The sequence below is a fragment of the Diadema setosum genome, chromosome 9 (assembly GCF_964275005.1).
Source record: "Diadema setosum chromosome 9, eeDiaSeto1, whole genome shotgun sequence".
NCBI classification, from domain to species: Eukaryota; Metazoa; Echinodermata; class Echinoidea; order Diadematoida; family Diadematidae; genus Diadema; species Diadema setosum.
Window position 1 is genome coordinate 27829973 of NC_092693.1, and position 22289 is coordinate 27852261.

General features: G+C 37.7%; 2 protein-coding genes across 2 annotated transcripts in view; one reads left to right on the forward strand and one right to left on the reverse strand.

Moving 5' to 3' along the window:
* Positions 1–3964: 3964 nt before the first annotated feature.
* Positions 3965–7223, reverse strand: LOC140233191 (uncharacterized). Its single transcript, XM_072313304.1, has 3 exons — positions 7206–7223; positions 4854–5294; positions 3965–4087 (listed from the first exon to the last, which is right to left on the reverse strand). Exons 1-3 carry the CDS (start codon positions 7221–7223, stop codon positions 3965–3967), a joined length of 582 nt encoding a protein of 193 aa, XP_072169405.1.
* A 1975-nt stretch (positions 7224–9198) lies between these two features.
* Positions 9199–22289, forward strand: part of LOC140233272 (meckelin-like) — a 34736-nt gene continuing 21645 nt past the window's right edge. The window contains exons 1-9 of the mRNA XM_072313383.1: positions 9199–9382; positions 13257–13345; positions 14185–14275; positions 15059–15146; positions 16374–16431; positions 17156–17224; positions 19972–20043; positions 20789–20937; positions 22108–22210. Coding sequence (XP_072169484.1) covers positions 9199–9382; positions 13257–13345; positions 14185–14275; positions 15059–15146; positions 16374–16431; positions 17156–17224; positions 19972–20043; positions 20789–20937; positions 22108–22210 — 903 coding nt within the window. The remainder of the gene's footprint in view (positions 9383–13256; positions 13346–14184; positions 14276–15058; positions 15147–16373; positions 16432–17155; positions 17225–19971; positions 20044–20788; positions 20938–22107; positions 22211–22289) is intronic.

Genomic DNA, 22289 nt, shown 5'->3' on the forward strand with positions numbered 1-22289 from the left:
ACCGACTTCATCCTACCTAGATGATTATTGTATTTTAAGTCATGAAACAATTCAATTGTTGGAGCACTCTTTAACCTATTCCCGAATTTATTTTTGTAACTTATGGTACGTTAATGAGTACAGATGTCGGTATCACAGCATATGATAATACAAAGTAATTGAACACCATTGTTACGTACAGTAATAAACATGGCAATGCTCTCCCTTTTATGCATGCCTTGACTACATGGCAACATCATTGTAAAGTGTGCGCACTCTCATAGCAACCAAGTCTGTATATGAGTGTGCACTCTTCATGTTCAATTTGTGTTTGGTACATGTACATGTACCCTCATTCCCCGTCGAGACTCCTGAAGAAGGTGGAGGCCACCAAAAATTTGAGTACAATAAACTTGTTCTTTATTGGCGAAATAATGCATTACTAGTTAATTTCTTGATTTTTCATTATACAGTTAAACTCGCATAAGTCGATCTTCTCGGGACTGAGCAAAACACATTGACTAAGGCGAGTTTCGACTTGTGCGTAAGTCGAAAAAAATCGACTTACAGTTACACCACGCGTACACATGTATAATGTACATGTATGTTGTCTACTCTGGAGCCGAGAGCTGGAGCGGTGTGCCCGATATTTGCCCCTCAGCAAGACACTTTATCCACAATGAATATTGCCGTTATTCACTTCCAAAAATAAGAGCAAACATCTTACATTTATTCAGGCATCTTATGGAGCCGATTGTTACCGCTGTTCATTTCCAAAACTGAAGGCAAACATCCGGGTTTTTTGTTTTTTGTTTTTTGGTGTTTTTTTTGGTGGCCCGGCGTGCGTTTTTGGTGACACTGGTCGCATATTAACCATTCGCGAAATCGTGATTCGATTCGCGAAAACACTCCGCTAAGTATATAAGGCATAGATCGCTACACTCGGCAGGGGCTACCAGGTCTGGGTAACGGAAACCAAAATCTCGTGTGAGTTCTACCTATCGTTAATGTCAACGAAACATCGTTAATTTGCGCTTGGGATCGTTACTCATCGTTACTACAAACGTTAATTTTCCCGATCGTTAGTTGGCGTTAATAATAATTCAGGTGAAACCGCTTGCGTTAATGAAACGTTAATGTTTATTAACGCAAAGTTTCTTTTTGTATATACTGTATGTAAACAAAAACTGGCGTCTCGTGATTTTGACAGTGATTTATTACACAATAAAATCTTATTCGACTTAGGCACAGTGAATTCAATGGTTTTTCCGTGAAAGTGTTCTTGGAATTTCATCGACTTAGGCGAGTATTCGACTTAAAAATTTCGACTTGTGAGTGAATTAATACACGTAAGTCAATGGGGAAAAATCGGGACTTTTTAAAATCTTCGACTTGCGCGATTATTCGACATATGCGACGTCGACTTAGGCGAGTTTAACTGTATATATATATATTATATATATTTAATGATTTTATTACTTCACTTTTACCCAAAAATATTGCAATATTTTTTCAACTACAATGTAATCTAACAACTTTATGTATGTATATATACATGTATATGTATGTATGTGTGTGTGTGTGTATTAAGTCATACTCCATCAGTCCAGCGACAGTTACAAAGAAGACAAGAAGCACAAAATATTTCATTTCTCTTCCTCTGATTGTACAAATTCCTGAAGACTGTGTGCTGAATAAGGCACATGTTAACATTTATTATATATCATTCTGAATACAAAACAAAATTCAGAACATCTATGTTCATGAATTTACACTTTACATGTAAAAAGGAAGTACTCATGGATATATATTGCCATTTTCTTAAATATTTACAAATATAAAACATGAAGGCAGTTATGGTTTGTCCACACAGAAAAACTGATGAGAGAGGCAAAGCAAGGAAGTATACTTCTGCACCATGTATAAGTTGGCTGTATAGAGTAAAATCACATGAATGTAAACAGGGTAAAGATTTCATCAAAGTAGAAACTAGTGTAAGAAAAAGTATTTTAAAATTTCACAAGATTTCACAAAACAATGACATTAGCTGCAACCCACTGCAAAACAGTCTCCTACAAACCTGGTCACAAATCATCATAAAATTTAATTTTGGCATGATATAGAGTTACATGTAGTTGTAAGTACTTCAAAACTGTCCCATTTGATGTCTCCGCCTGACAAAATGTTTGCTATTTAATTCATCTGATTTTATGGCTGTGTACAGAAATGATTTTGAACATGATGTAACAATCGAGATAAAATGAGTGTAATCTTGGTCAGTGGGTAAAATGAGGAGTGTTTGAGAATATTCTTAATCTCTTGTGGCTATACCTGCACTGCAACTTTCACAATCCTCTGAACAAAAGTTCACTTCACACTTAATCACTTCCATTTCATCCATTTTGATTTCTTCTACCTTTTCCAGGATACTCCTAAGCTTGACAACCTGATTGTATACATTTTGTTTTAGCTTCAAAGAAGATAATCATATGAAGTACTCTTAACACACACAGGGATTTCATAAATATACTGTAGTCAACTCTGCAGAAATCAAGCCCCAAGTGGAGAAAGGAAGATACGTACTGTACATATACGTATTTAACTAGCTAAACTATAGCTAGGTTATTTGCTTGATGAAGAGAGAGACAGAGAGAGAGAGGGAAAAAAAAGAAAGACTGAACTTGCTTGACTTGTTCAAGTTATTCTGTATACCAGCAATCAGTTTAGAGGAGCAAAAGCTGTCATACATGTATAAATTATCACACATGTAAAGGCTTTGTCCGTTTGTAAATGAATACATTTAAAAAACACAGGTGTGTAGATTTGGCAGTGTTAACTCTACCCCAGGAGGTAAGGACAAGAAAAGCACCCAATCCATTATGGGATAAAATATCACATTATTTGCTTTTTCCATATGCTGAGGACTAATTCTACATAAGTGACCCAAATCAACCCAAACAAACCAAAGAAATTAAATAAGAACTACCGACTGTATGTAATAACGAGAGGTAGATAACATGAAGTAAGTTTGAAGACAGTTGAAGAGTTTGTTCGCAAAAACTGATAAGTCCATTTTTGAAGATTTTGAAGTATGGTCTCTGTCATAAAGTACAAAATAATACCTTTCAAATGATATATTGGTCACTACATATTAAGGTACATTTTTGAAGTTATGGTCAAAAGAAGCAACAATTTTCTTATTATTCTCCTTATTTTTCTTGACCTTTAATCGCAAATATCACCATTTGGCAAATATGGACTTTTTTATTGGTTTTTGCGAACAAACTCTTCAGTTGTACAGCTTATAATTGATAAGATTTGATTGCAAAGGTTGCAAAGGGAGTCCTCAATTGACCCCCTGACAACTTGATAACTTGTCTCTGTTCAGCGATGATACAGCTCTTTTATCAGACAGTATAACAGCACTATCTGCCTGAGAGACACTGTCCCTGGGATCAATGGGATGTAATGAGTATGGGGTACATTTACTACAGCAGCCACTCTTGAGCACTGGCTGCATCTCCTGTTTTCTCTACTTAAAGATCCTCTAGTCTGTATTTTACAACATTCTGTGATGATCTGATGATAATGAACATGTGAATCCTGATCACTATTCAGTCTGTCTCCTGAACTGTGATAAAGACTAGGTGAGGTGCAGTTCATTATCTGGTACAAACTCATCAAAAATGCTTGTTGTGCATCAGACATCTACCCTCGCAATATATACCTTCAGTTGTAGATTTCCCCTCCTCCCTATTTGGGAAATGAGAGTCATTGAAATGCCTTTTTTATGTAACCATTTATCACTTGAGATGAAAATGTATTCATAAAATCACGGTGGAAACTCGAGCAGTGTAGTCACTGTCATGTAGCCAACAAAGCATCGGCACCTTCACCACTGGATGATCTGAAATGTTTGACTTTGGGTGCATAAATACCAACATTTGGTAAATGGAAGCATGGACATCAAAGCTGGCTACATTCCTCAGTCTATGAAGTTCTTGGACACCAAGAGAACCACTCCTACCAGGATACACACCAGGCCGGCAATTGCTGCCCACTTGTTGCACTGGACAGGACGACACTGGGACAGCAGGGCATCATCAACCTGTACAGTGGCAGATTCATGATGATAGGAAGTAATGTTGCTTGATTTTTTGGACCAGTTTTGTTTTAGTTGTCCCTATTTTCTTTTAGTTACAGAGTATCAAGAACATGAATCGGAGGTTCAGTCTTAAGCTTATGTCTACTGGGAATTATCCTGCATGTCATTTTGTTTGACATTCTAATGTGTTGTTTTTTCATGTAAAAATAGTAGTGCATCACTACTGAAGTGTGACTATGGGTCATGTATGAATTGTTGTATCTGTTTTATATAATAAAAATAATAAATCAAATAATGCTAATGTTACAGCATACTGTGAAGTACTGAGTATACAAACTACACAGTGTTTAGACCATGAGAAAGTGTTCTAGTTACAATAATTTAATTTAAAAAAAAAGATGCAGAACTTCATGCAATTAAGAACATAAACACCTGCACACACACACACAAATGTATGACAAAATGCATCTGCCCCTGCACTACTGTTTTAAAGAGAGGAAGAACAACTTATTCAGAAAGTTGAATTGTTTTCAATCAGAAAAGAATGACATTAAAAATCTTACTTTGCAATTCATGGGTGTGGTTACTGAACACACCCCGAAGGCATATCTTTATTCAAAACATTATCGTAAAAGTATTATATATATATATATATATATATATATATATATATATATATATATATATATATATACACATATATATATATATATATATATATATATATATATATATATATATATATACACACACATATATGATTACTCACTGAATCCATTCTCTTTTCTGCCTTGTCATTGATATCATCAACATCAACTGTATCACGATTGCTGACAGTTGGCATGTGTTTCAGCCCAAGCACTCTCTGAACTTTGGGTGTACTTCTCTGTCGTACACGTAAGCTCCTTCTAAGCAGCCCAGGCGTCTCAATGGAAACTTGACTTCTTGTTAACATTGTGGAATTTCTGGTGGTTGATGCTTCAGAATTACTGTCTTGACTGGTCAGCTGGTCACTGTGGCTTCCTTCAACAGTCTTACTGTCTAATTGCTGGTGTGATTGTCTCTTCTTAAAGTCTTCAAGGATGTCTGCACAGGAGACCAAGTTCTCCTCTGGCTCCCAGGTATCCTCTTCTGGGCCAAATCCTTTCCAGCGGATTCGATACTCGGTCTGCCCATTCCTCTTCTGCCTTGATCTAAGAATTTCTTGAACCTGTATGCAACAAATTATGATGTATTGAATTAAAAAGACATCATGACACATAATTGGTGAATTACTGTATACGCCAAATATTTTGCACGGTTTTTGTTTTCGCAAATTTCGCGAAAATATTGACTCTGATCCTGATGTGGATGTGACATATACACGTGTACATTTCTCAGTTAAGTACAGGACTCCACAATCGCAAATTTTACCACTCGCGAAATCGTCGGGACTTCTCGACTCGCGAAATACATGGCATATACAGTATAAATTGGTAAGAAGTGTTTGATTTTGCTACAATATAATCAGGGCAATTATCCTTGAGGACAATAGTATATTTCAATCAGGGCAATTATCCTTGAGGACAATAGAATAACCTCAGGCTAAATACTGGTTAGTGATAACTGATAAGGTTAGAGTAAAGATTAGGGTAAGGGTTAGGTTTAGGGTTAGAGACTGGGTTAGCGTTAGGATTAGGTTAAGGATAATGATTAGGGTTAGGGTCAAGGGAAGGGTCTGGGATAATTGTCCATGGGGTAATTGCCCTAGACCCTAATTTTCATCTTCACACACCACTGCATTTTATTTTTCCATACTTTTGTATGATAAATCTTTCTAATTCTGAGAAGTTAAGAGGGAGTACATTGTATGATGTTACAAGAAAGGCACAGGTGGAAATTTTCTTTGAATACTGGTCTAGTTTATTGGGTGAGTATTTTTGCTTTTCATTATTTGGCTATATACATGTACTGGTACACTGTACATTGTAGGCTGCCTTTATGTATATCTGCCAACATTTTAAATATATAAGAGAATGAAAAAAAAAATAAAGATGACCAAGAATGATATATCTATTAAATTAGGGTAAACGACAGAGAAACTCACTATGATTATAACACTTCAGAGTCTAGGTAAATGGTTAGGATTAGAGTTGCCTTGGCTGTTCACTACACACAGAATGAATTGGTCTGTGACAAAACATTGATTATTGGTGTGTTGTGTGACATTGATCGGCCAGTAAATATGTTGGTCCTAAACAGAGCAATGCCTGGTGATGTACAAGAATCTAGCGGTTGCCAGAAATCTATCTCATTCCTTAGGTGGAAATAATGTTTGAAAAGTATGAAATGTCGACTAATGGGTAGATACTACATTATATACTACATACGTGTTCTTTGTCACATTGTTTGTGCTTGATCTTTTTCATCCTCCAAGTTCAACCCATGGCTTTTCAGTTTGGGGTATACAATGACAATGTACATTATAATCCTTTTTTGTGAGGCATTCCCATCATTTTTCTTCATATCACAAACAAGAAAACATATTGCAATTGAGAGATTGGTTGCCCTGTGATTAGTTCAGCTAAAGAAGTAATTAGTCTTACTCTTACCATACCAAGCCTTTTTGTGTACAATCACTCTCGCTCTCTCTAGAGTCCTAGCCCATATGGAGACTTCCATGTACACTGCCACTCATATATAAGGCACAAAATTTGATTGCCTGATTCTTTAATTTTTACAACAAAAACCCAAGCCCATATTCTTCAAAATCTACACACATCATCCACGACGACAGAACATACATTTGTAGTACAGTATTATATCATACTGGGTGCTAAAGCAAGCAAAGATCAACTAACTGGTAGTCGGTCTGTTAAAATACATGTAACGTATCTGAGGCGAGGGCACGAGCGCGGCGCGGGGAGACACCTGTTCGCTCTTCATCTACCAACAGGTGCAGCCTGTGCGCCGGTGCGGGTACAACGTATACATTAAATGCTATGCAACTGAACAGTGTATATCCGACATTATCGTAGTGCCGATGTCACAAAACATCGCCAGTTAATTTTACTCTAAGAACAGCTTGTCGATTCTGGTCACGAGACCCAAATGTCAGAGAAATGGTTGTTAATTATCTCACCTCATAGATGTCACCCATAATCTTTCACTCAAGCTTGCACCAGTTGATGGCGGTTATCGAGAGGAAATAGAGATGCTTCAACAGCGCAGCGCGACCTTTTGGATCAATAACGCGCTTCCCGCTTCTAGGTAACAACCTCGGTTCCAGGTTTTCATGCGTGCAATCATAATCCTGACTTTCGTGAGATTTTCTTCACAGTCAATCAGCCACGTACACCATATAACTGTTTGGTCCGTAGGGATCGAAATGGTCAAAATTTTCAACTGTTTAGAAAGAAATCTTTCATCCTAGAGATCCTTCCATGTTTCTTGTGGGTGCATTGAAAACAAATGGCTCCAAGCAATGACAACAAAGCATATTATTTCTATTTAATATCCAACAACTTTTTTTTTTTTTTTCAATTAACTCTATTTGATATGACTGGAGAGGTACTATACGGAAATTTCTGTCTTGAGAAATATGATTATCCTTGCAACACACCTTCAGTATATTAAGATGATTGGACTATACGAATGTGACATGATCGGACACGATGAAGGAATCATAGAGTCCACTTTTCATGTAACCTCCACCCCCAAAAACGTACCTTAATGTTTTTTGTTTTTGTTTTGTTTTGTTTTGTTTTTTTCATTTTCTAGTTAGTTGTATTCAAGCAGCACAACAGAAACGCCTTCTAAACAGCCTTTGTTGTGAAGGCTGGGTAATGTGACCTCGAGATGACCCGACCCGTAACAACCCAAACCCTAATGGACATCTTTTATTTTTCATTTCGCCTTGTATATATACAGACTCCAATACACAATTCATTGCTTATGATAAAGTGGACATCTCTTTTATACTGTGACTAGCTGGTATAATAAACGAATAGATGGGTTTATATGAGCTATACCTAAGAGATCACAAACAATATGCTTCTTTATTTGGTCAGAACTCTAGCAAACAGTCTGTGTAGGTTAAAAGATTGTGGCGTTCCCCAAGGCAGTCTACTGGGGTCTCTGTTGTTCATTACGTACATAATGACATAAATATACCCATATTGTTTTGGGTGCTGTTCGTTATTCCGAAGGTTCGCTATTCCGAAGGGTCGTTATTCCGAAGGGTCGTTAATCCGAAACACGCAAATTCCCTATACCTAGAGGTTTGTTACTCCGAAAATGAAAAAGGGTTCGTTGATCCGAAAATTTGTGGCGATATTCCGAAGGTTCGTTATTCCTAAGATTGGTTAATCTGAAAATGAAATTCGGAACAATGAACCTTCGGAATAACGAATCTTAGGAATAAAGAGCCTTCGGAATAACGAACCTTCGGAATAACGAGCTGTAACCATTGTTTTAGCTCTTCAGACAACTAAAGCATTGTTTTTGTTTTGTTTTGTTTTTGTTTCGTTTTGCATCCGAGATCCTCACACTTTTGTGGATACCCTAAATTTATAACTTAAAGAACATCTCCACTGAATAAGGTCAAACAAATTGTCTTTAAACCTTCTTAAAAATAAATGAATTTTATTCAGTAACTCGTGGGTGCACATCATAAGTTCGACACCCACCAGTCGTACAGCCCATCCACGAGTCATACAGCCTATGACGCTAGACAAATAATAACAAAAAACGAATTCCAATGAATATTCTGCATAGGCTACTCTCTATTCCCTTTTGTATATTTGTATAATGTTTGTATATTTGGAGACTGTTAAGATGATTTTTATGCTTGCATGAGAGCATACCAATTTACAATGCATTTACTTGAATCTTGAATCTACTCGTATTTTATCTCATTCATCTATTCATTTGTTTATTACACGTGTGTCTCCCTGTATACTCGTGTTTTAGCTCATCTATGTATTCGTTAATTTATTTATTACACAGAGCAAAGCAGTGGGAGGTGTATTATGGTGCAACCTTACCTCGTGCATGCTCTGGCTCACTTACTTAGTGGAGAGAACATATCGCAGTTGATTTTACACACAAACAGATCTAAACAATTTGGAGCGACAATGGCACCATTGCTGACATTTCTGGTGAAATATTTTCTTGCAATTGCGGTTTTAACAACGACTGTGTCATCTTATTCGTTTCCTTATGTAACGAAAGATCAGTGTAATAATAATGGAGAATATTACGACTTTGTGGAGCTAAACTGTGATGCATGTGGCGAGAATCAAGTGCCAGCCACTGATGGTAAAGTATTGCTCAGATTTTCACCTTTTAGTCCCATTGCTTTATTTTTCTGTATGTTGCGATCATGCGACCTGTGCAGGGTGTGGATGAATTTTTAGCGCACAACTAAATCCCGACATCGTTCTCGTTTCATTCATTACGCCGATAGCCTCGAAATTCGGTATTTGTGACTGAATATTTGATTCCTTTAGAATCTTGAGCATTTTTCCTTGCCCTTGTTGCTAGCAGAATTTCGTGAAATTTCAGTGATAAGATGTGTACATAATACAGCCTTACAGGAAATATGCAAAACGACACAAGGCAAACCTATTGGCTTTAAATTAGGGTGTGGAAAATAAAAATTGTAACACTCTAGAACTAGACGTCTACGGCCCACTAGGGCACTACTGAGTATACTCAGTACCTGTAACGTTAAATCTAATGTTAAAGCCGAGCTCTATTACGCTAACGTTATATATCCACATTATCGTGATTATATGTTGAGAATGTAGCAGTTTCTATAAAATTTACTAAATTACCACTTGTAGTGCTGCATCTGCTGGTACTGGCTGGCGTTGGTAGTGAGATCAACTTGAAAGCTGAGTGAATTCCTTACCATGGCCCATGGGAAATCGTCAATATCTTTATAGGCAGAATTTGCATTAAATTACTTCAACTTGTTCTTCATGCAATACAAAGGGTAACCCCGGGACGCTCCGTGTACACAGTTACACACTGTGGGAGCGTCCTGAGTCAATAGAGTGCTATATCGGTAAGCTTGAAAAACATACACAGTCTGTCACAGATTTTCGCGCCTCCGTAAGTTTCGAATTTCACTAGAAAAAAACTTACTTTTATAGTACAGTGAAACCCCGTTATAACGAGTTCGGTTATAACGAGGAACCGCTTATAACGAGGTGATCGCGTCGGTCCCGTTTTCCTTTGCGTGTAAACCTATGGCAGAACGAACCGGTTATAACGAGTTCGGTTATAACGAGATTCCGGTTATAACGAGGATATTTTCGGTGCATCATGATAAAGAAAAACATAAGCAATTTGATCGGATATAACGAGGTTCCATTTCTTGACCTGCCGCTTTCAATCACGCCACGAACGATACATTGAAAAGCGATTTCACTTTTACGATCTCCGTTTTACGTATGTGTAGAACGCAGTAACGCACTGCACAAGTGCCCGTCCCGTCTCGATATCTACATGTACTATCTGAAGCATGAAGACTCGGAAACAAACATGTTTCAGTCCCACCGTTATCCTTCTTTACCATCCATTATCAGTGACGAATAACCGAGTAGGTCCTACACGGTTCTTTCCATGTTAAACCACATAACACATCATAATCATTCCATTTTCTTTTTTTGCGAGGTTCCATTTCCTGACTTGCCGCTTTCAAACACGCGACAAACGGAACATTGAAAACCAAATTCACGCTGTCCATGTCTCTTTCCCGTTTTGCAGAGTAGTTCATGTTTTCTTCTTAACCACGCAATAAGACACAGAAATACCTTCCGATGTTCCTACTAAGTTATTGAATAAAATCATTCGATTTTGTTTTTCGCGAGATACGCGTGCGTGATAGGTCAGACCACAGCGCAACGAGAGAAAAAAAAAAATATAACGCATTCAAAAACTTTTCATGTAGCGACACTCGTGGCCAAAATGGACAATAATATTGAAATGCGTGTGCAACTCATCATTATACCCTTTCCATTTTTAGTTCCGACTTCCAGTTGTTTTGCTGGCAAGTAGCTATTATGAATGTATAATGATTAAAGCCGAAATAATTAATGAAATCATAGCGATCCCGCCGGGCGACAGTAGCGTAAAAATAGTTGAATATCGCATGTTAATCTACTTAATTGAGTTGGTGTTCAGAAAAAGAAACAAACGCATTTAACAGTTTGAATAGATCTGCGTTTGTTCATTATCATGTAACAAATGAGTATATAAATATGAGTGTGTATGATTAAAGCCGAAATCGCAATCCCGTCGAGTGACAGTAGCGTAAAAATAGTCACGTACTGATAGTTGAACAGCGCATGTTAATCTACTTGAGTCCTTGTTTGGAAAAAGAAACAAACACATTTAACAGTTTGAATAGATCTGGGATTGTTCATTATCATGTAACAAATGATTATATAGATATGAGTGTGTATGATTAAAACCGAAATAATTAATGAAATCATCGCAATCCCGCCGAGTGACAGTAGCGTAAAAATAGTTGAATAACAAATGATACATAGATATGAGTGTGTATGATTAAAACCGAAATAATTAATGAAATCATCGCAATCCCGCCGAGTGACAGTAGCGTAAAAATAGTTGAATAGCGCATGTTCATCTACTTAATTGAGTTGGTGTTCCGAAAAAGAAACAAACGCATTTAACAGTTTGAATAGATCTGCGTTTGTTCATTATCATTTAAAACTGCATTTCACAATGAAGAATTTCTTTCTTTCAGAATGGTCTATGAGGTACAGATTTGCGCAAAATGATCACAACATTCCAAATTCAACCTTGTCGCGTATTTTTCAAGAACGGGTGTACAAAACGCGAAAAGATTTTTGGAAGAAAATAAAGAACGAATTTTTTTTAATCCCTTCGGACGCAACGATCATACATTGTATAGGATTACAGCGGAAATGATTCAGAAATCATCGCATTCCCGCTGGGCACCAACAGTATAACATACCTCGTAAGTTACGATAAACAATGCATGTATAATGTTACTCATTTTGCGCTGGTGTTTAGAAAAACTTAACAAACGTATTCTATACAATAGTTCGATACAAGAGGAAGAGATAGGTGTAGAAAGAATCACGAATAATATGATCTTGCCGACTAGGCCTACTTCTCAAATACTTTATGTGAACTATTATGAGAAGAGATTTTTGGAAGAAAAATAAAGAATTAACGCATTTCAACCCCCACTTTTCCGTCTTTTTTATGTATCAATTCACAAATAATTTCCCTTTATTGTCTCAATAATAACGATCCATAATTGTGTAATAACAACGCAAAGGATGTTCTTATAAATTTGATTGACGGGTATGATTTCGTGCTTATGTTTTTCTTTGTTTTTGATGCGTACGGTTATAACGAGGTACCGGTTATAACGAGGTAATATCGCCGGTCCCACGGACCTCGTTATAACGGGGTTTCACTGTATACATAAGATTCTTATCTAATTCCTACCATACGTTCACCTTGTTCTTGTTCACACCTGTCCAATGATCTTGAAAAAACGTTTTTTTTACAGGTCCATCTCCTAGCTCCCCATCCCATTCACCATTTTCAAAATCAGTATGCAGTACACTGCGCACGTAAATATTCATGTGCTGGGCGGAATCGCAATGCTTTTAGCCTTCTGACAAGGCCTGCGCGTGTACCCACCCAGAAAGCAACGCAATATACAGCGAGAGGGTTTGCCACAACAGTATGATACGGCCTTGTCATAAAGCTACAGCTGTACAGATGACTTGACGGCCAGCGCATGCGCACAAGTTTCAAATCCATTGACTGTATAAGATGTCGTTCTCCCAAGTTCCTTTCAACCGAGTCGTATTTAACTCATCAATTCGAGCAGAAATGGAATATTGGCAGGACCAAAAGTTGAACGCAGTCAGTCTTCAACATTATAACTTCACCTGTAAGTCTTCATATTACAGAATTTTTGCGATCTCATATTGATATTTAGGCGCTATACTTCGCCTGTCGTGATCATATCTGCTACAATGCGCAGCCCCAACACTGCGTGTTGGGGCTGGTCGCAGTTATACAAAGGGCAATGCCAGCCATGTCCAGCCTACTGTTTTCAGGACAGCTGACACACAGTTTTGCTACATAAGTTTACAATGTACACATTTGTATTTTCCAGGGTTTTCATGTCAGTGTACGCCCTACTTCAAGATGACTTCAAATAATGGGGGACCAGAGGTGCTGTGCACACCCTGTCCAGCTGGGGAGGTAGGATGTTTCACTTTTATTTTTTCGTTCATGATCCTTGTGTTGATCGGGTAAACTGACCAAGCTAATATCATTTTGCAAATATTCCTAACCCATGATGTACAGGAACATACATTGTGGATCCAATAAAAAAGTGAGGCGATTTGAGTATCTCGTACAGAAAAGGTTAACATCAGTGATCATATGGATAAACTTTTCACAATTAGTAATTTGGACAGCTGTTCATAATTGTGGAGCAAAGACATACAGCTTGTAAAGGCATATCATTGCCCATCATGAAAAAGGCAAAAAGGAGCAAGGTTTAAATCTTGGGTACTGGAATGTATCTTATTTTGGGCAAACATTCACTGAATTACTCAGGGGGTCAAATTTTTAAAGCTGCTTTTAGAACTTGTGTAACTTCACATTCAAATGTTATCTCACATGCTTGCAACTTATGTAGGTAGAGGATTACTCTTCCTATCCTAAATTTACCTAGTTTGGATTGCAATATTCCTGATCAAATCTTAAAAGAGTACAGGTCATTTATTGGTTTTCAGTCTTAATGTACCGAAGGTCATGTAAGTAAACATAATACAATGTAGTCAACTCTGACCTGTGATGAGCAGTATGAATTACAAACAGCCTGTCTGCCTTGCCTTGCCTTTCTTTTAAACTGAACAAGTAAACACCCATCAATAAGTGGGGATGATAGAGATTAGACAGAAGAGGATAGACCTGGAAGCCCTACTGCTGCTATGCAGCAATCTTTCAGTATCTTCGGTAAAGGTAAAGGTAATGACTTAAGAGTGCTCTTTTCTTTATCATGAAATGCGTACTAATGACAAATATCTCACCAGAGGGCTACATCTGATGGGTGGGAGTGCATTGGATGCACCATCAACCCGGTCAACACGGAGTGTGCTTCTTGTGGAGCCGGTGAGATTGGTGGTGAGTATTCAACATTCATGCTGAAAAAGGTGTAACTACACGTGTAGATTTTCTCACTTGCTATGCAAGATCATGTGATGGGGGGGGGGGGGGGGTCACATACCATAATTACACTATAATTACACTGATGTGGTGCAAGGTTTAAAGATGCAGTATGATTTGAAGGAAAAAAATGGGGGGGGGGAGGGGCAGAGAAATTGACATTCTTAGATTTGACGCATCCATGCATGATATCATATCCTGTGGTTAACTTGCTTTCAATAGATGATGTGTTTGCCTTTGTCAGGGCTGGAAACTGACATTTTTTCTCTGGTGGCCCACTCGGACTACTAAAAACTTTGAATCTGAAATTTTGGTGGCCCAAAATAAATGGAAACATAGCAATCCATTTTGCAATTTAAGTGTTTCTTGGAAATTTCGTGATCAGACGTCTATTTTTAGTGACCCTGGGCCACTGGGCCACCCCTAATATTGAGCCCTGTTTGTACTGCCTTTTTCTCACATTTATTACCAGTGTTTGTCATGTAGCAAGCAGGAAACCTCTTCTCTTTACACAGAATTGAAAATTTAAAAACGATGTGTAATAACTGATGTACTCTTCACAGGCAAAGCATAGATTGGTTTCTAGTATGATAGCGGCAAGTTTTAGAATGTGACTGTATGGATGCAAAGAATTTGTGAAGTTTAAAGAGTGCGTAGAAATGTGTTGTCTTGATGCAGTAGTTCAGTATAGTATTGGTCAAAAGCAGCAGATTTTACTTGTCATACCTCTCTTCTTTGCAGTGGAGTACAGCATCACAGGTGAGCTTCAAGCCAACAAGACATGTGTGCTGTGTGCAGCCAAGACCCAGCCAGATAGTGAGGACCTGCAGTGAGTCCAGTTTTTTTCTTCATATGACCAAACTTTTTAACACTCCAGAAGACACCACATACTGCAAAACCAGAAACATTTGTGGCATGGAACTTTTGTGAATTGGAGCTGACGGTCATTTTCTTTGGCATTAAACTTTCGCGAATTGTATAATGTGTATAATGACAACCTGCCCATAGTGACTGCATGGGAATCCCCTGCAGTGAAAACTTGTAATTAAGAACCTGTGTATAGTGGCCACCTGCCTAAAGAGACCAGCGACCTCTGATTTCCATTCCACTGTACAACTGTGCAGAATGACCGCTGGGCAACATGTTTCAGTAGTGTAACTAGCTTACTACAGTATGTCCCCAAAAAAATTACAATCAGATTTTCGCATTGATAAACTGTCTAAATGCTACTTCAGGGTCTTAAAATATAACATCTTAGCTCTATTTTGCAGAAAACCCCATCCTATTTGGTTAAGCGGTCACAGAGAAATGTGGATTGTTGTAAAGCATGTCATGAGTCTGATTCATCCAAGTTTAGCACTTCGATGATCTTGTGTGTGAATACAATAGACAGAACTTGGAGGGAAGAGATTCCTGACATCCTCTACAAAATTCCTCATTTCTCTTTGACCATTGAAGCAAATCAAAGGGGGTTTTCTGTAAGGTGTTGGCAACGAGTTAGGTTTTTACCCTGAAATTGTGTTTGGATTGATTCACTATTCTTAAAGCTATCATTGTGGAGGGTACCGTTGTGATTTTTTTGGGGGGACATGCGGTATAGCTTTGTTGACAGATCCTGCATTTAACAAATGCCCCTGAACCTTTTCAATGCTAAGGTTATCCTGTAGCTTACACAGATGATCTTATGTAATATATAAATACTACATGTGTATGTATAAATACATATATACACACACATATGTACAATGATTATATAGTAATATATGGTTGTAGGCTATATGTAGAAGATATCATGGTATAAATGTAATCATACGAAACATTTAAAACATTTACCATGATGAATTCTCCAGCTTCAAAGACAAAAAGAAGAAGGATATACGCCAGCCTGAGGGAAGAAAGGTGAAAATACAAAATGATTGAACCAATCAATCTCACCACAATATATATCAAATCTGCCTCAAGCTCTCAAATTCCTTTTTCACTTTCATCCACCCCTTCAAAAAAGAACATGTAGTAGTGCATGTTACTCAAACTGAAACTCTCTGTTTGATTCCAGATGTGAACGTTGCCACCAGAGTTTTATTGCTGTGACAGGAACCTGTACTTGCCCACAGGTAAGCTGCTTGCTGTCGGTCCTGATGTGGCAGAGATATAAATGTTTGCGCATGGTGCATTGTGAAACAAAATTCTACAGAATTTCTGTGAGTATTAGACATTAATACTGACCTCTGAAAATGGTCTGTGAAGAAATTGTTACAATTTTTTTTTCCAAATTTTTGAAATACCAACTCATTCATTTGGTATTATCTCTGTCACAAGGTTGTTTGGAGATGTAGTAATGGACTGTGTGCTTGGGGCAGTTTATGTTTGATCTAAAAAGTTGCTTGAAATGAATATTACCTTCAATAGACTGTCAAGACTTTTCTGATGGAAGTATAGAATAAATACATGTATTTTAATCGTTTAGATATGAATGCAATATGCTGAATGAGAAACATTTCCTAGCACTAAGCAGTGGCAGATCCAGAGGGGGGCGCAACCGGAGCATGCTCCCCTTTATTTTTTGTTAAAAACAAAAGAAATAAAAAGAAAAAAAAATGAAATGAAACCTGGAAGTGGTACCAGAAATATTAGTTGCGCCCCCACATTACAGAATTCCTGGATCCGCCCTGCTAAGACAGTATTCATTTAAAGTTGCATCAACAGTTTCTATTGAACTGTCATGGGAATTACATCCTCTGTCCTCGAACAACTTTTCTTGGTCAACACAAAGATATTGATAGTAGATTTTATAATTCATGTTTTTGTTTTTGCTTCAAATTGTTTTTTTCTTTTCAGGAAGGCAATGTATGTTTCCCAGATCCTCCGCCGGTATTGCCTCAAGGAGCTTTCAACGTGGAGTTTGATGTAAGTACACTTACTCACCTTCAGCGTTAAAGAGATGGTATGGCATAGTTTTGGTTGAGGTGGGGATTCAGGATTTAACTTTTTGGGAAATAATTATGAACCGCTTACATGAAATATGAAAGAGCATACAATTCTAGAAAGAACTGTAAGTTTACTTGATGAAAATCCACTGTGAATGGCTGAGATATCCAAAAATAAAGCAAAACAAAGTGGTCCTGATAAAAGAGGGTCCCACCTTTTATTAGGACCTCTTTGGTTTTGGATATCTCAGTCATTTCAAAGCCGATTTTCATCAAATATATTCCTCTTAATAAATTGTATGCTCTTCAATATATCATATAAATGGTTTCTGATTATTTGCACAAAGTTAAAACCTAAATTCCCTTCTCCACCAAAACTGTACTATCCCTTTATCATCGTACTGTAGATTACCGACAAGGGAGGGAACATACAAAATGTTACATCATCACCATGATTATCATATCATATCTACAAATACATTCTCACGTTTACCAGTTTCTGTCTGTTGACTGACTAGTATAATGTTCGACATTGTATTCCATAAGAATTGTAGGACAAGAACAGCCTGCAGAGGTTTGTCCAAGGAATGTCCTGGGCCCCATTTTATCAAAAGATAAAATCGATTTTAAATTTCCTTACCACACAGGCTGCCATAGACTTACAGTTGAAATCAGCTATATAATCAAATTTTACTCTTCATAAAACAGGGCCCAGAAATGACAATCCTACTGGTGTAGCACAATTTTATTTTAAGGGGAGCTCAACTCCGTGCAGAGACTCCAACCCCAAGCACCTTCTGATATGGAGTTTCTCCCGCCTGAAACCCATAGCAAATGGGAGACTCCAACTTGCACACATCACAAGTGCGAAGTTCCTTGCGGCCGGGGTCCAGGGCCCGCTGAAAGGGCTGTGGAAGCTCTAGGATTTTAGATGCTCTCTCGTGCTATATAAAATGCTTATTTTTCATCATACGATGGCAATAAGTAAGAAATCATTTCAAGCGGGAGATACACAGCTAGGGCAGGAGAAATTAAATCTCAAGCGGGAGAATGGGAGATTTTGCAAACATGTGCTTTTGGCGGGAGATCTCCTGTCGAAAGTGGAAGAGTTGGTGTCTGTGTCCATGTTCAAATTTGAATAAATTAGGGTGCAGCAAACAGTGCAAATTTCACCAAAAATAAAAGAAAGAAAATAAATAAAGTCATAGAATTTTTAAATATTTCCCACGTGTTCATGGAACACATATGCAAATAAGATGATGAGATAACATAACAAATTTCCCCTGTTATGCAGAAAGGCAATTTCAAAATGGTACTTTTACAGTAATTAAGCAGCTAAAGCCATTGTTCCCAACATTACTATTGCCAAGTTATTACAATTCCAGAATGATATAATGCAAAGATATATTAAGTTCTTTTTATGCCTCCGCCTACGAAGTGGCCGGAGGCATTATGTTTTCGGGTCGTCCGTACATACGTAGGTCCGTCCGTACGTCCATACGTCCGTCCGTACGTCCGACCCATTTTGTTTTTGTCGATATCTCAAGAACCGTATGGTGGTTTTACATCAAACTTGGTATGAGGGTATATCCTGGGGGGAAACTACTTTTTTTGGATTTTAGGGTCACGGGGTCAAAGGCCAAAGGTCACAGGTTATTTTGTGAAAAAAAAGGTTGAAATTTCATGTTTTTCTCCATATCTCGCAAATGGTTCAAGGTATCTTCATGGAACTTAGTATATATGCATGTACCGATGGGCAGTGATTATCTAGGGAAGTTGGGGGTCATGGGTCAAAGGTCAGGGGGTCAAAGGTCAAGGTCAACTCCTCAAAATATCACTACTTTCCTTATATTTATGCAATGCCTGAAGGATTTTTTTTAACTTGATGTATGCATGTATTACCCAATATATATTCTATGGGAAGTTTCTTGCAAAAGGTCAAAGGTCAAAAGGTCAAAGGTCAAGTGAAAGTGCTAAATTGCACTTTTTCCTCCATATTTCGAAAGTAACTCAAGGTGTCATCATGAAACTTACATATTTATGCATGTTCTACCTAACAGTGATTCTCTTTGGAACTGTGAGGTCAAAGGTCAAAGGCCAGGTTTAGATAATACTATTTTACCATTTGATACTGAAATTATACTTTTTCTCAATACCTTGAAAATTACTCAATGCATAAAAAAGGGTCAAAAGTCAAGTAAAACTCATCAGTTCCCCAAATACCTGCAATCTGACGTTTTAATCATTCATCCAATTGAACTTAGTTCTAGGAAAGTGAACATTCAGCACATTTGTGGCAAACCTGTCATTCTAATATTTTGCCATTTGTGTGAAACTGTCATCACACATTGTCAAGACATTGTACTATAGACCTATTAGGAGAACCATGCATTATGGCGGAGGCATACCAGTCGCCGTAGCGACATTTCTAGTTTATGCATGAAATTGTGTGATGATTTTTTTGTGCAGTTTTGTAACAGATAATGACATCATCTGTGTAATTGATCGACTTTTCTTCAACTGTGCTAAAACTTTGTAAGATTTTACTTGCAGACGATCTTGCACAAGACAATCTTTAACACTTGAGAAACGTTAAAAGTCGAAAGCTTATGCATGCAACTTATCCATTGATCTAACTTACAGATCATTTGCCACTTCAGTTTGAAGTACCTCCCAACACCAGTAATGTGACTTTGTGATATTACATTTTTCAAAATCCCATTGCAGATTCTTACTTCTCCTGTGCGTCAGTCTTGGTTCTTAGCAGAATTCCTTGCTGAAGTGCAGGAATCATGCAAGGTAAGAGGGAGAGGTTAACCGTAAGATATTACAAGGCTCTGTCTAAGCATCTGGTCTCTATGGAAATAACAATATATGACACATGTATTTTTTCCTTCTTTATTTCACATACATTGCCAGGTTACTAAATTCAGTTGTGTCTCTCATTCAGCTGCAATTTTTTGTTTTTTGTGACATGCATTATGTAATATTCATATTTAGGCCTACACCTACAAGAACAAAAATCCATCAAAAAGCCTGTAATGTGTGTGATGAATAAACCATGATACACTAATATCTGCACAAATGCCTGTCACTTCTACCATGTGCCATCTCAATATCAAAAAGAAAAACAAAAGTGAAGCAAAATGAGAATTATGTGGCTATTAGGATAAACTGCTTTGCACCTTGGCTTTGCTAGTGCTACCCAAATATCCTGTCATAATATCAAGAAATGAGAGTCCACAGATAGTGCATGTCCCTCTTTATGATTTCAAAGCCTGTACTTGTTGTGCTTTACCTAATATCACCTACACTTGTACACCATCATCCTAGCTGTGGTAGTGGTGTACTTTGTTTACTTGATAGATACAGGGTAATGACACAGTGAAAATGATCCCCATTGTTCATAAAGATAAACAAATTATTGAATAAAATGAATGCTGAAAACTGTCCACAAGTTTCAGTCTAGTCTAATGTATATGTATAATAAAGGTTTTAAATGCCTCGATGATGAATTTTGTATGTGTGTTTTTTGCCATTTCAGGATTACTACAACTTCACTGCATGTCAGGCCTGGGGCAACATGTGCGTCATGCAGCTGTACAAGGTCGACTCCACGGCGTGTCAGAACTACAGGACTGCTGCCGGTGTCGGGGATGCTCAGACCTTTGGGGCCAACAACATAGATGACTGGTACGCCCATTGAGTCATGGTCCCAATACATGCTGACTTATGTTTCACCTTTTATCTGAGTAGGATAAGGTATAGGGGACAGAGGAGTGGATTAGTAAGAATTTGTATCATTTTCTTATTGTGGAATTTCTTTGCAGCTCTTAAAGGGAACTTAAACCCAAAGAGCAATGTGAGTAAAAGCATTAACATCAGTAGAACACATCAGTGAAAGTTTGAGGAAAATCGGACAATCAATGCAAAAGTTATGAATATTTAAAGTTTTGGTGTTGGAACCGCTGGATGAGAAGACTACTAGAGGTTATGACGTATGAGTGGACAACAATATAAAGAAAATATAAAAGGAATTCCACAAAAATTTACTATTGTAGCAAAATGAAAGAGTACTTGACTAACCGCTTTCAGAAAGCAGGGGGAATAATTGCTACCCCTAACATATGTCAGTATCAAGTTGATGGAATGTGTAATTTTCATGAACAATGAATTTTTATTGAATTCCCTTTATATTTTCTTTATATTGTAGTCCACTCATACGTCATAACCTCTAGTAGTCTCCTTACCCAGCAGTTCCAACACCAAAACTTTAAAAATTCATAACTTTTGCATCGATTGTCCGATTTTCCTCAAACTTTCACTGATGTGTTCTACTAATGTTGCTGCTTTCACTCAACCCACATTGCTCTTTGGGTTTGCGTTCCCTTTAACCCTAATTAGGCCGGGGGGGGGGGGGGGGGCTCCGAGGCCCCCCCTCGACGTTTCGCGCGATGTATCGCCAGCGCGAAAAGCTATCGCCGCAACGTTTCATGACTTTTGTCTTTCGAGTCTCCCGCATCTTTTGACACCAAATTTGCGATGCCCGGGTGTGCGGTTCTGAAGTTGCGCATAAATATGTACGTGCATGTCAGACCAAAAATTGCTAAAAAACGTGAATTCGTGTACAATTTCAATGCAAACTGTGCTTACAGGCAAATTTCATAAAAGCATGATTATTTTGGGGTTTTATTAATTAAAATCAGTTGATAACATATTTTCTTGTTCGAAACAATGTCGCTGACAATTTTCATCGAAAAAACAATGAAAAACATAAAGTTGAAAAAACATAGAAATAAGAAATAAAAAAATGTCATTTGTTTCCATACTCTCACTATTTTTTTTATTTCCTATGTTGTCTAGGCCACTTAATATGCCATGGTTGTACTATGGAGATGGGACAACAGAGGAGGTTCTTGATCAGACAGACCTGAACAAAGTCTTCTCTTTTAACAGCTCTTCAACAGTAAGTCGACTTTTCGGAAGTGAAGCAACACAAAACTTGCGATCAATGACTTCCTCACATTTTATACTGCTCTCCTGGA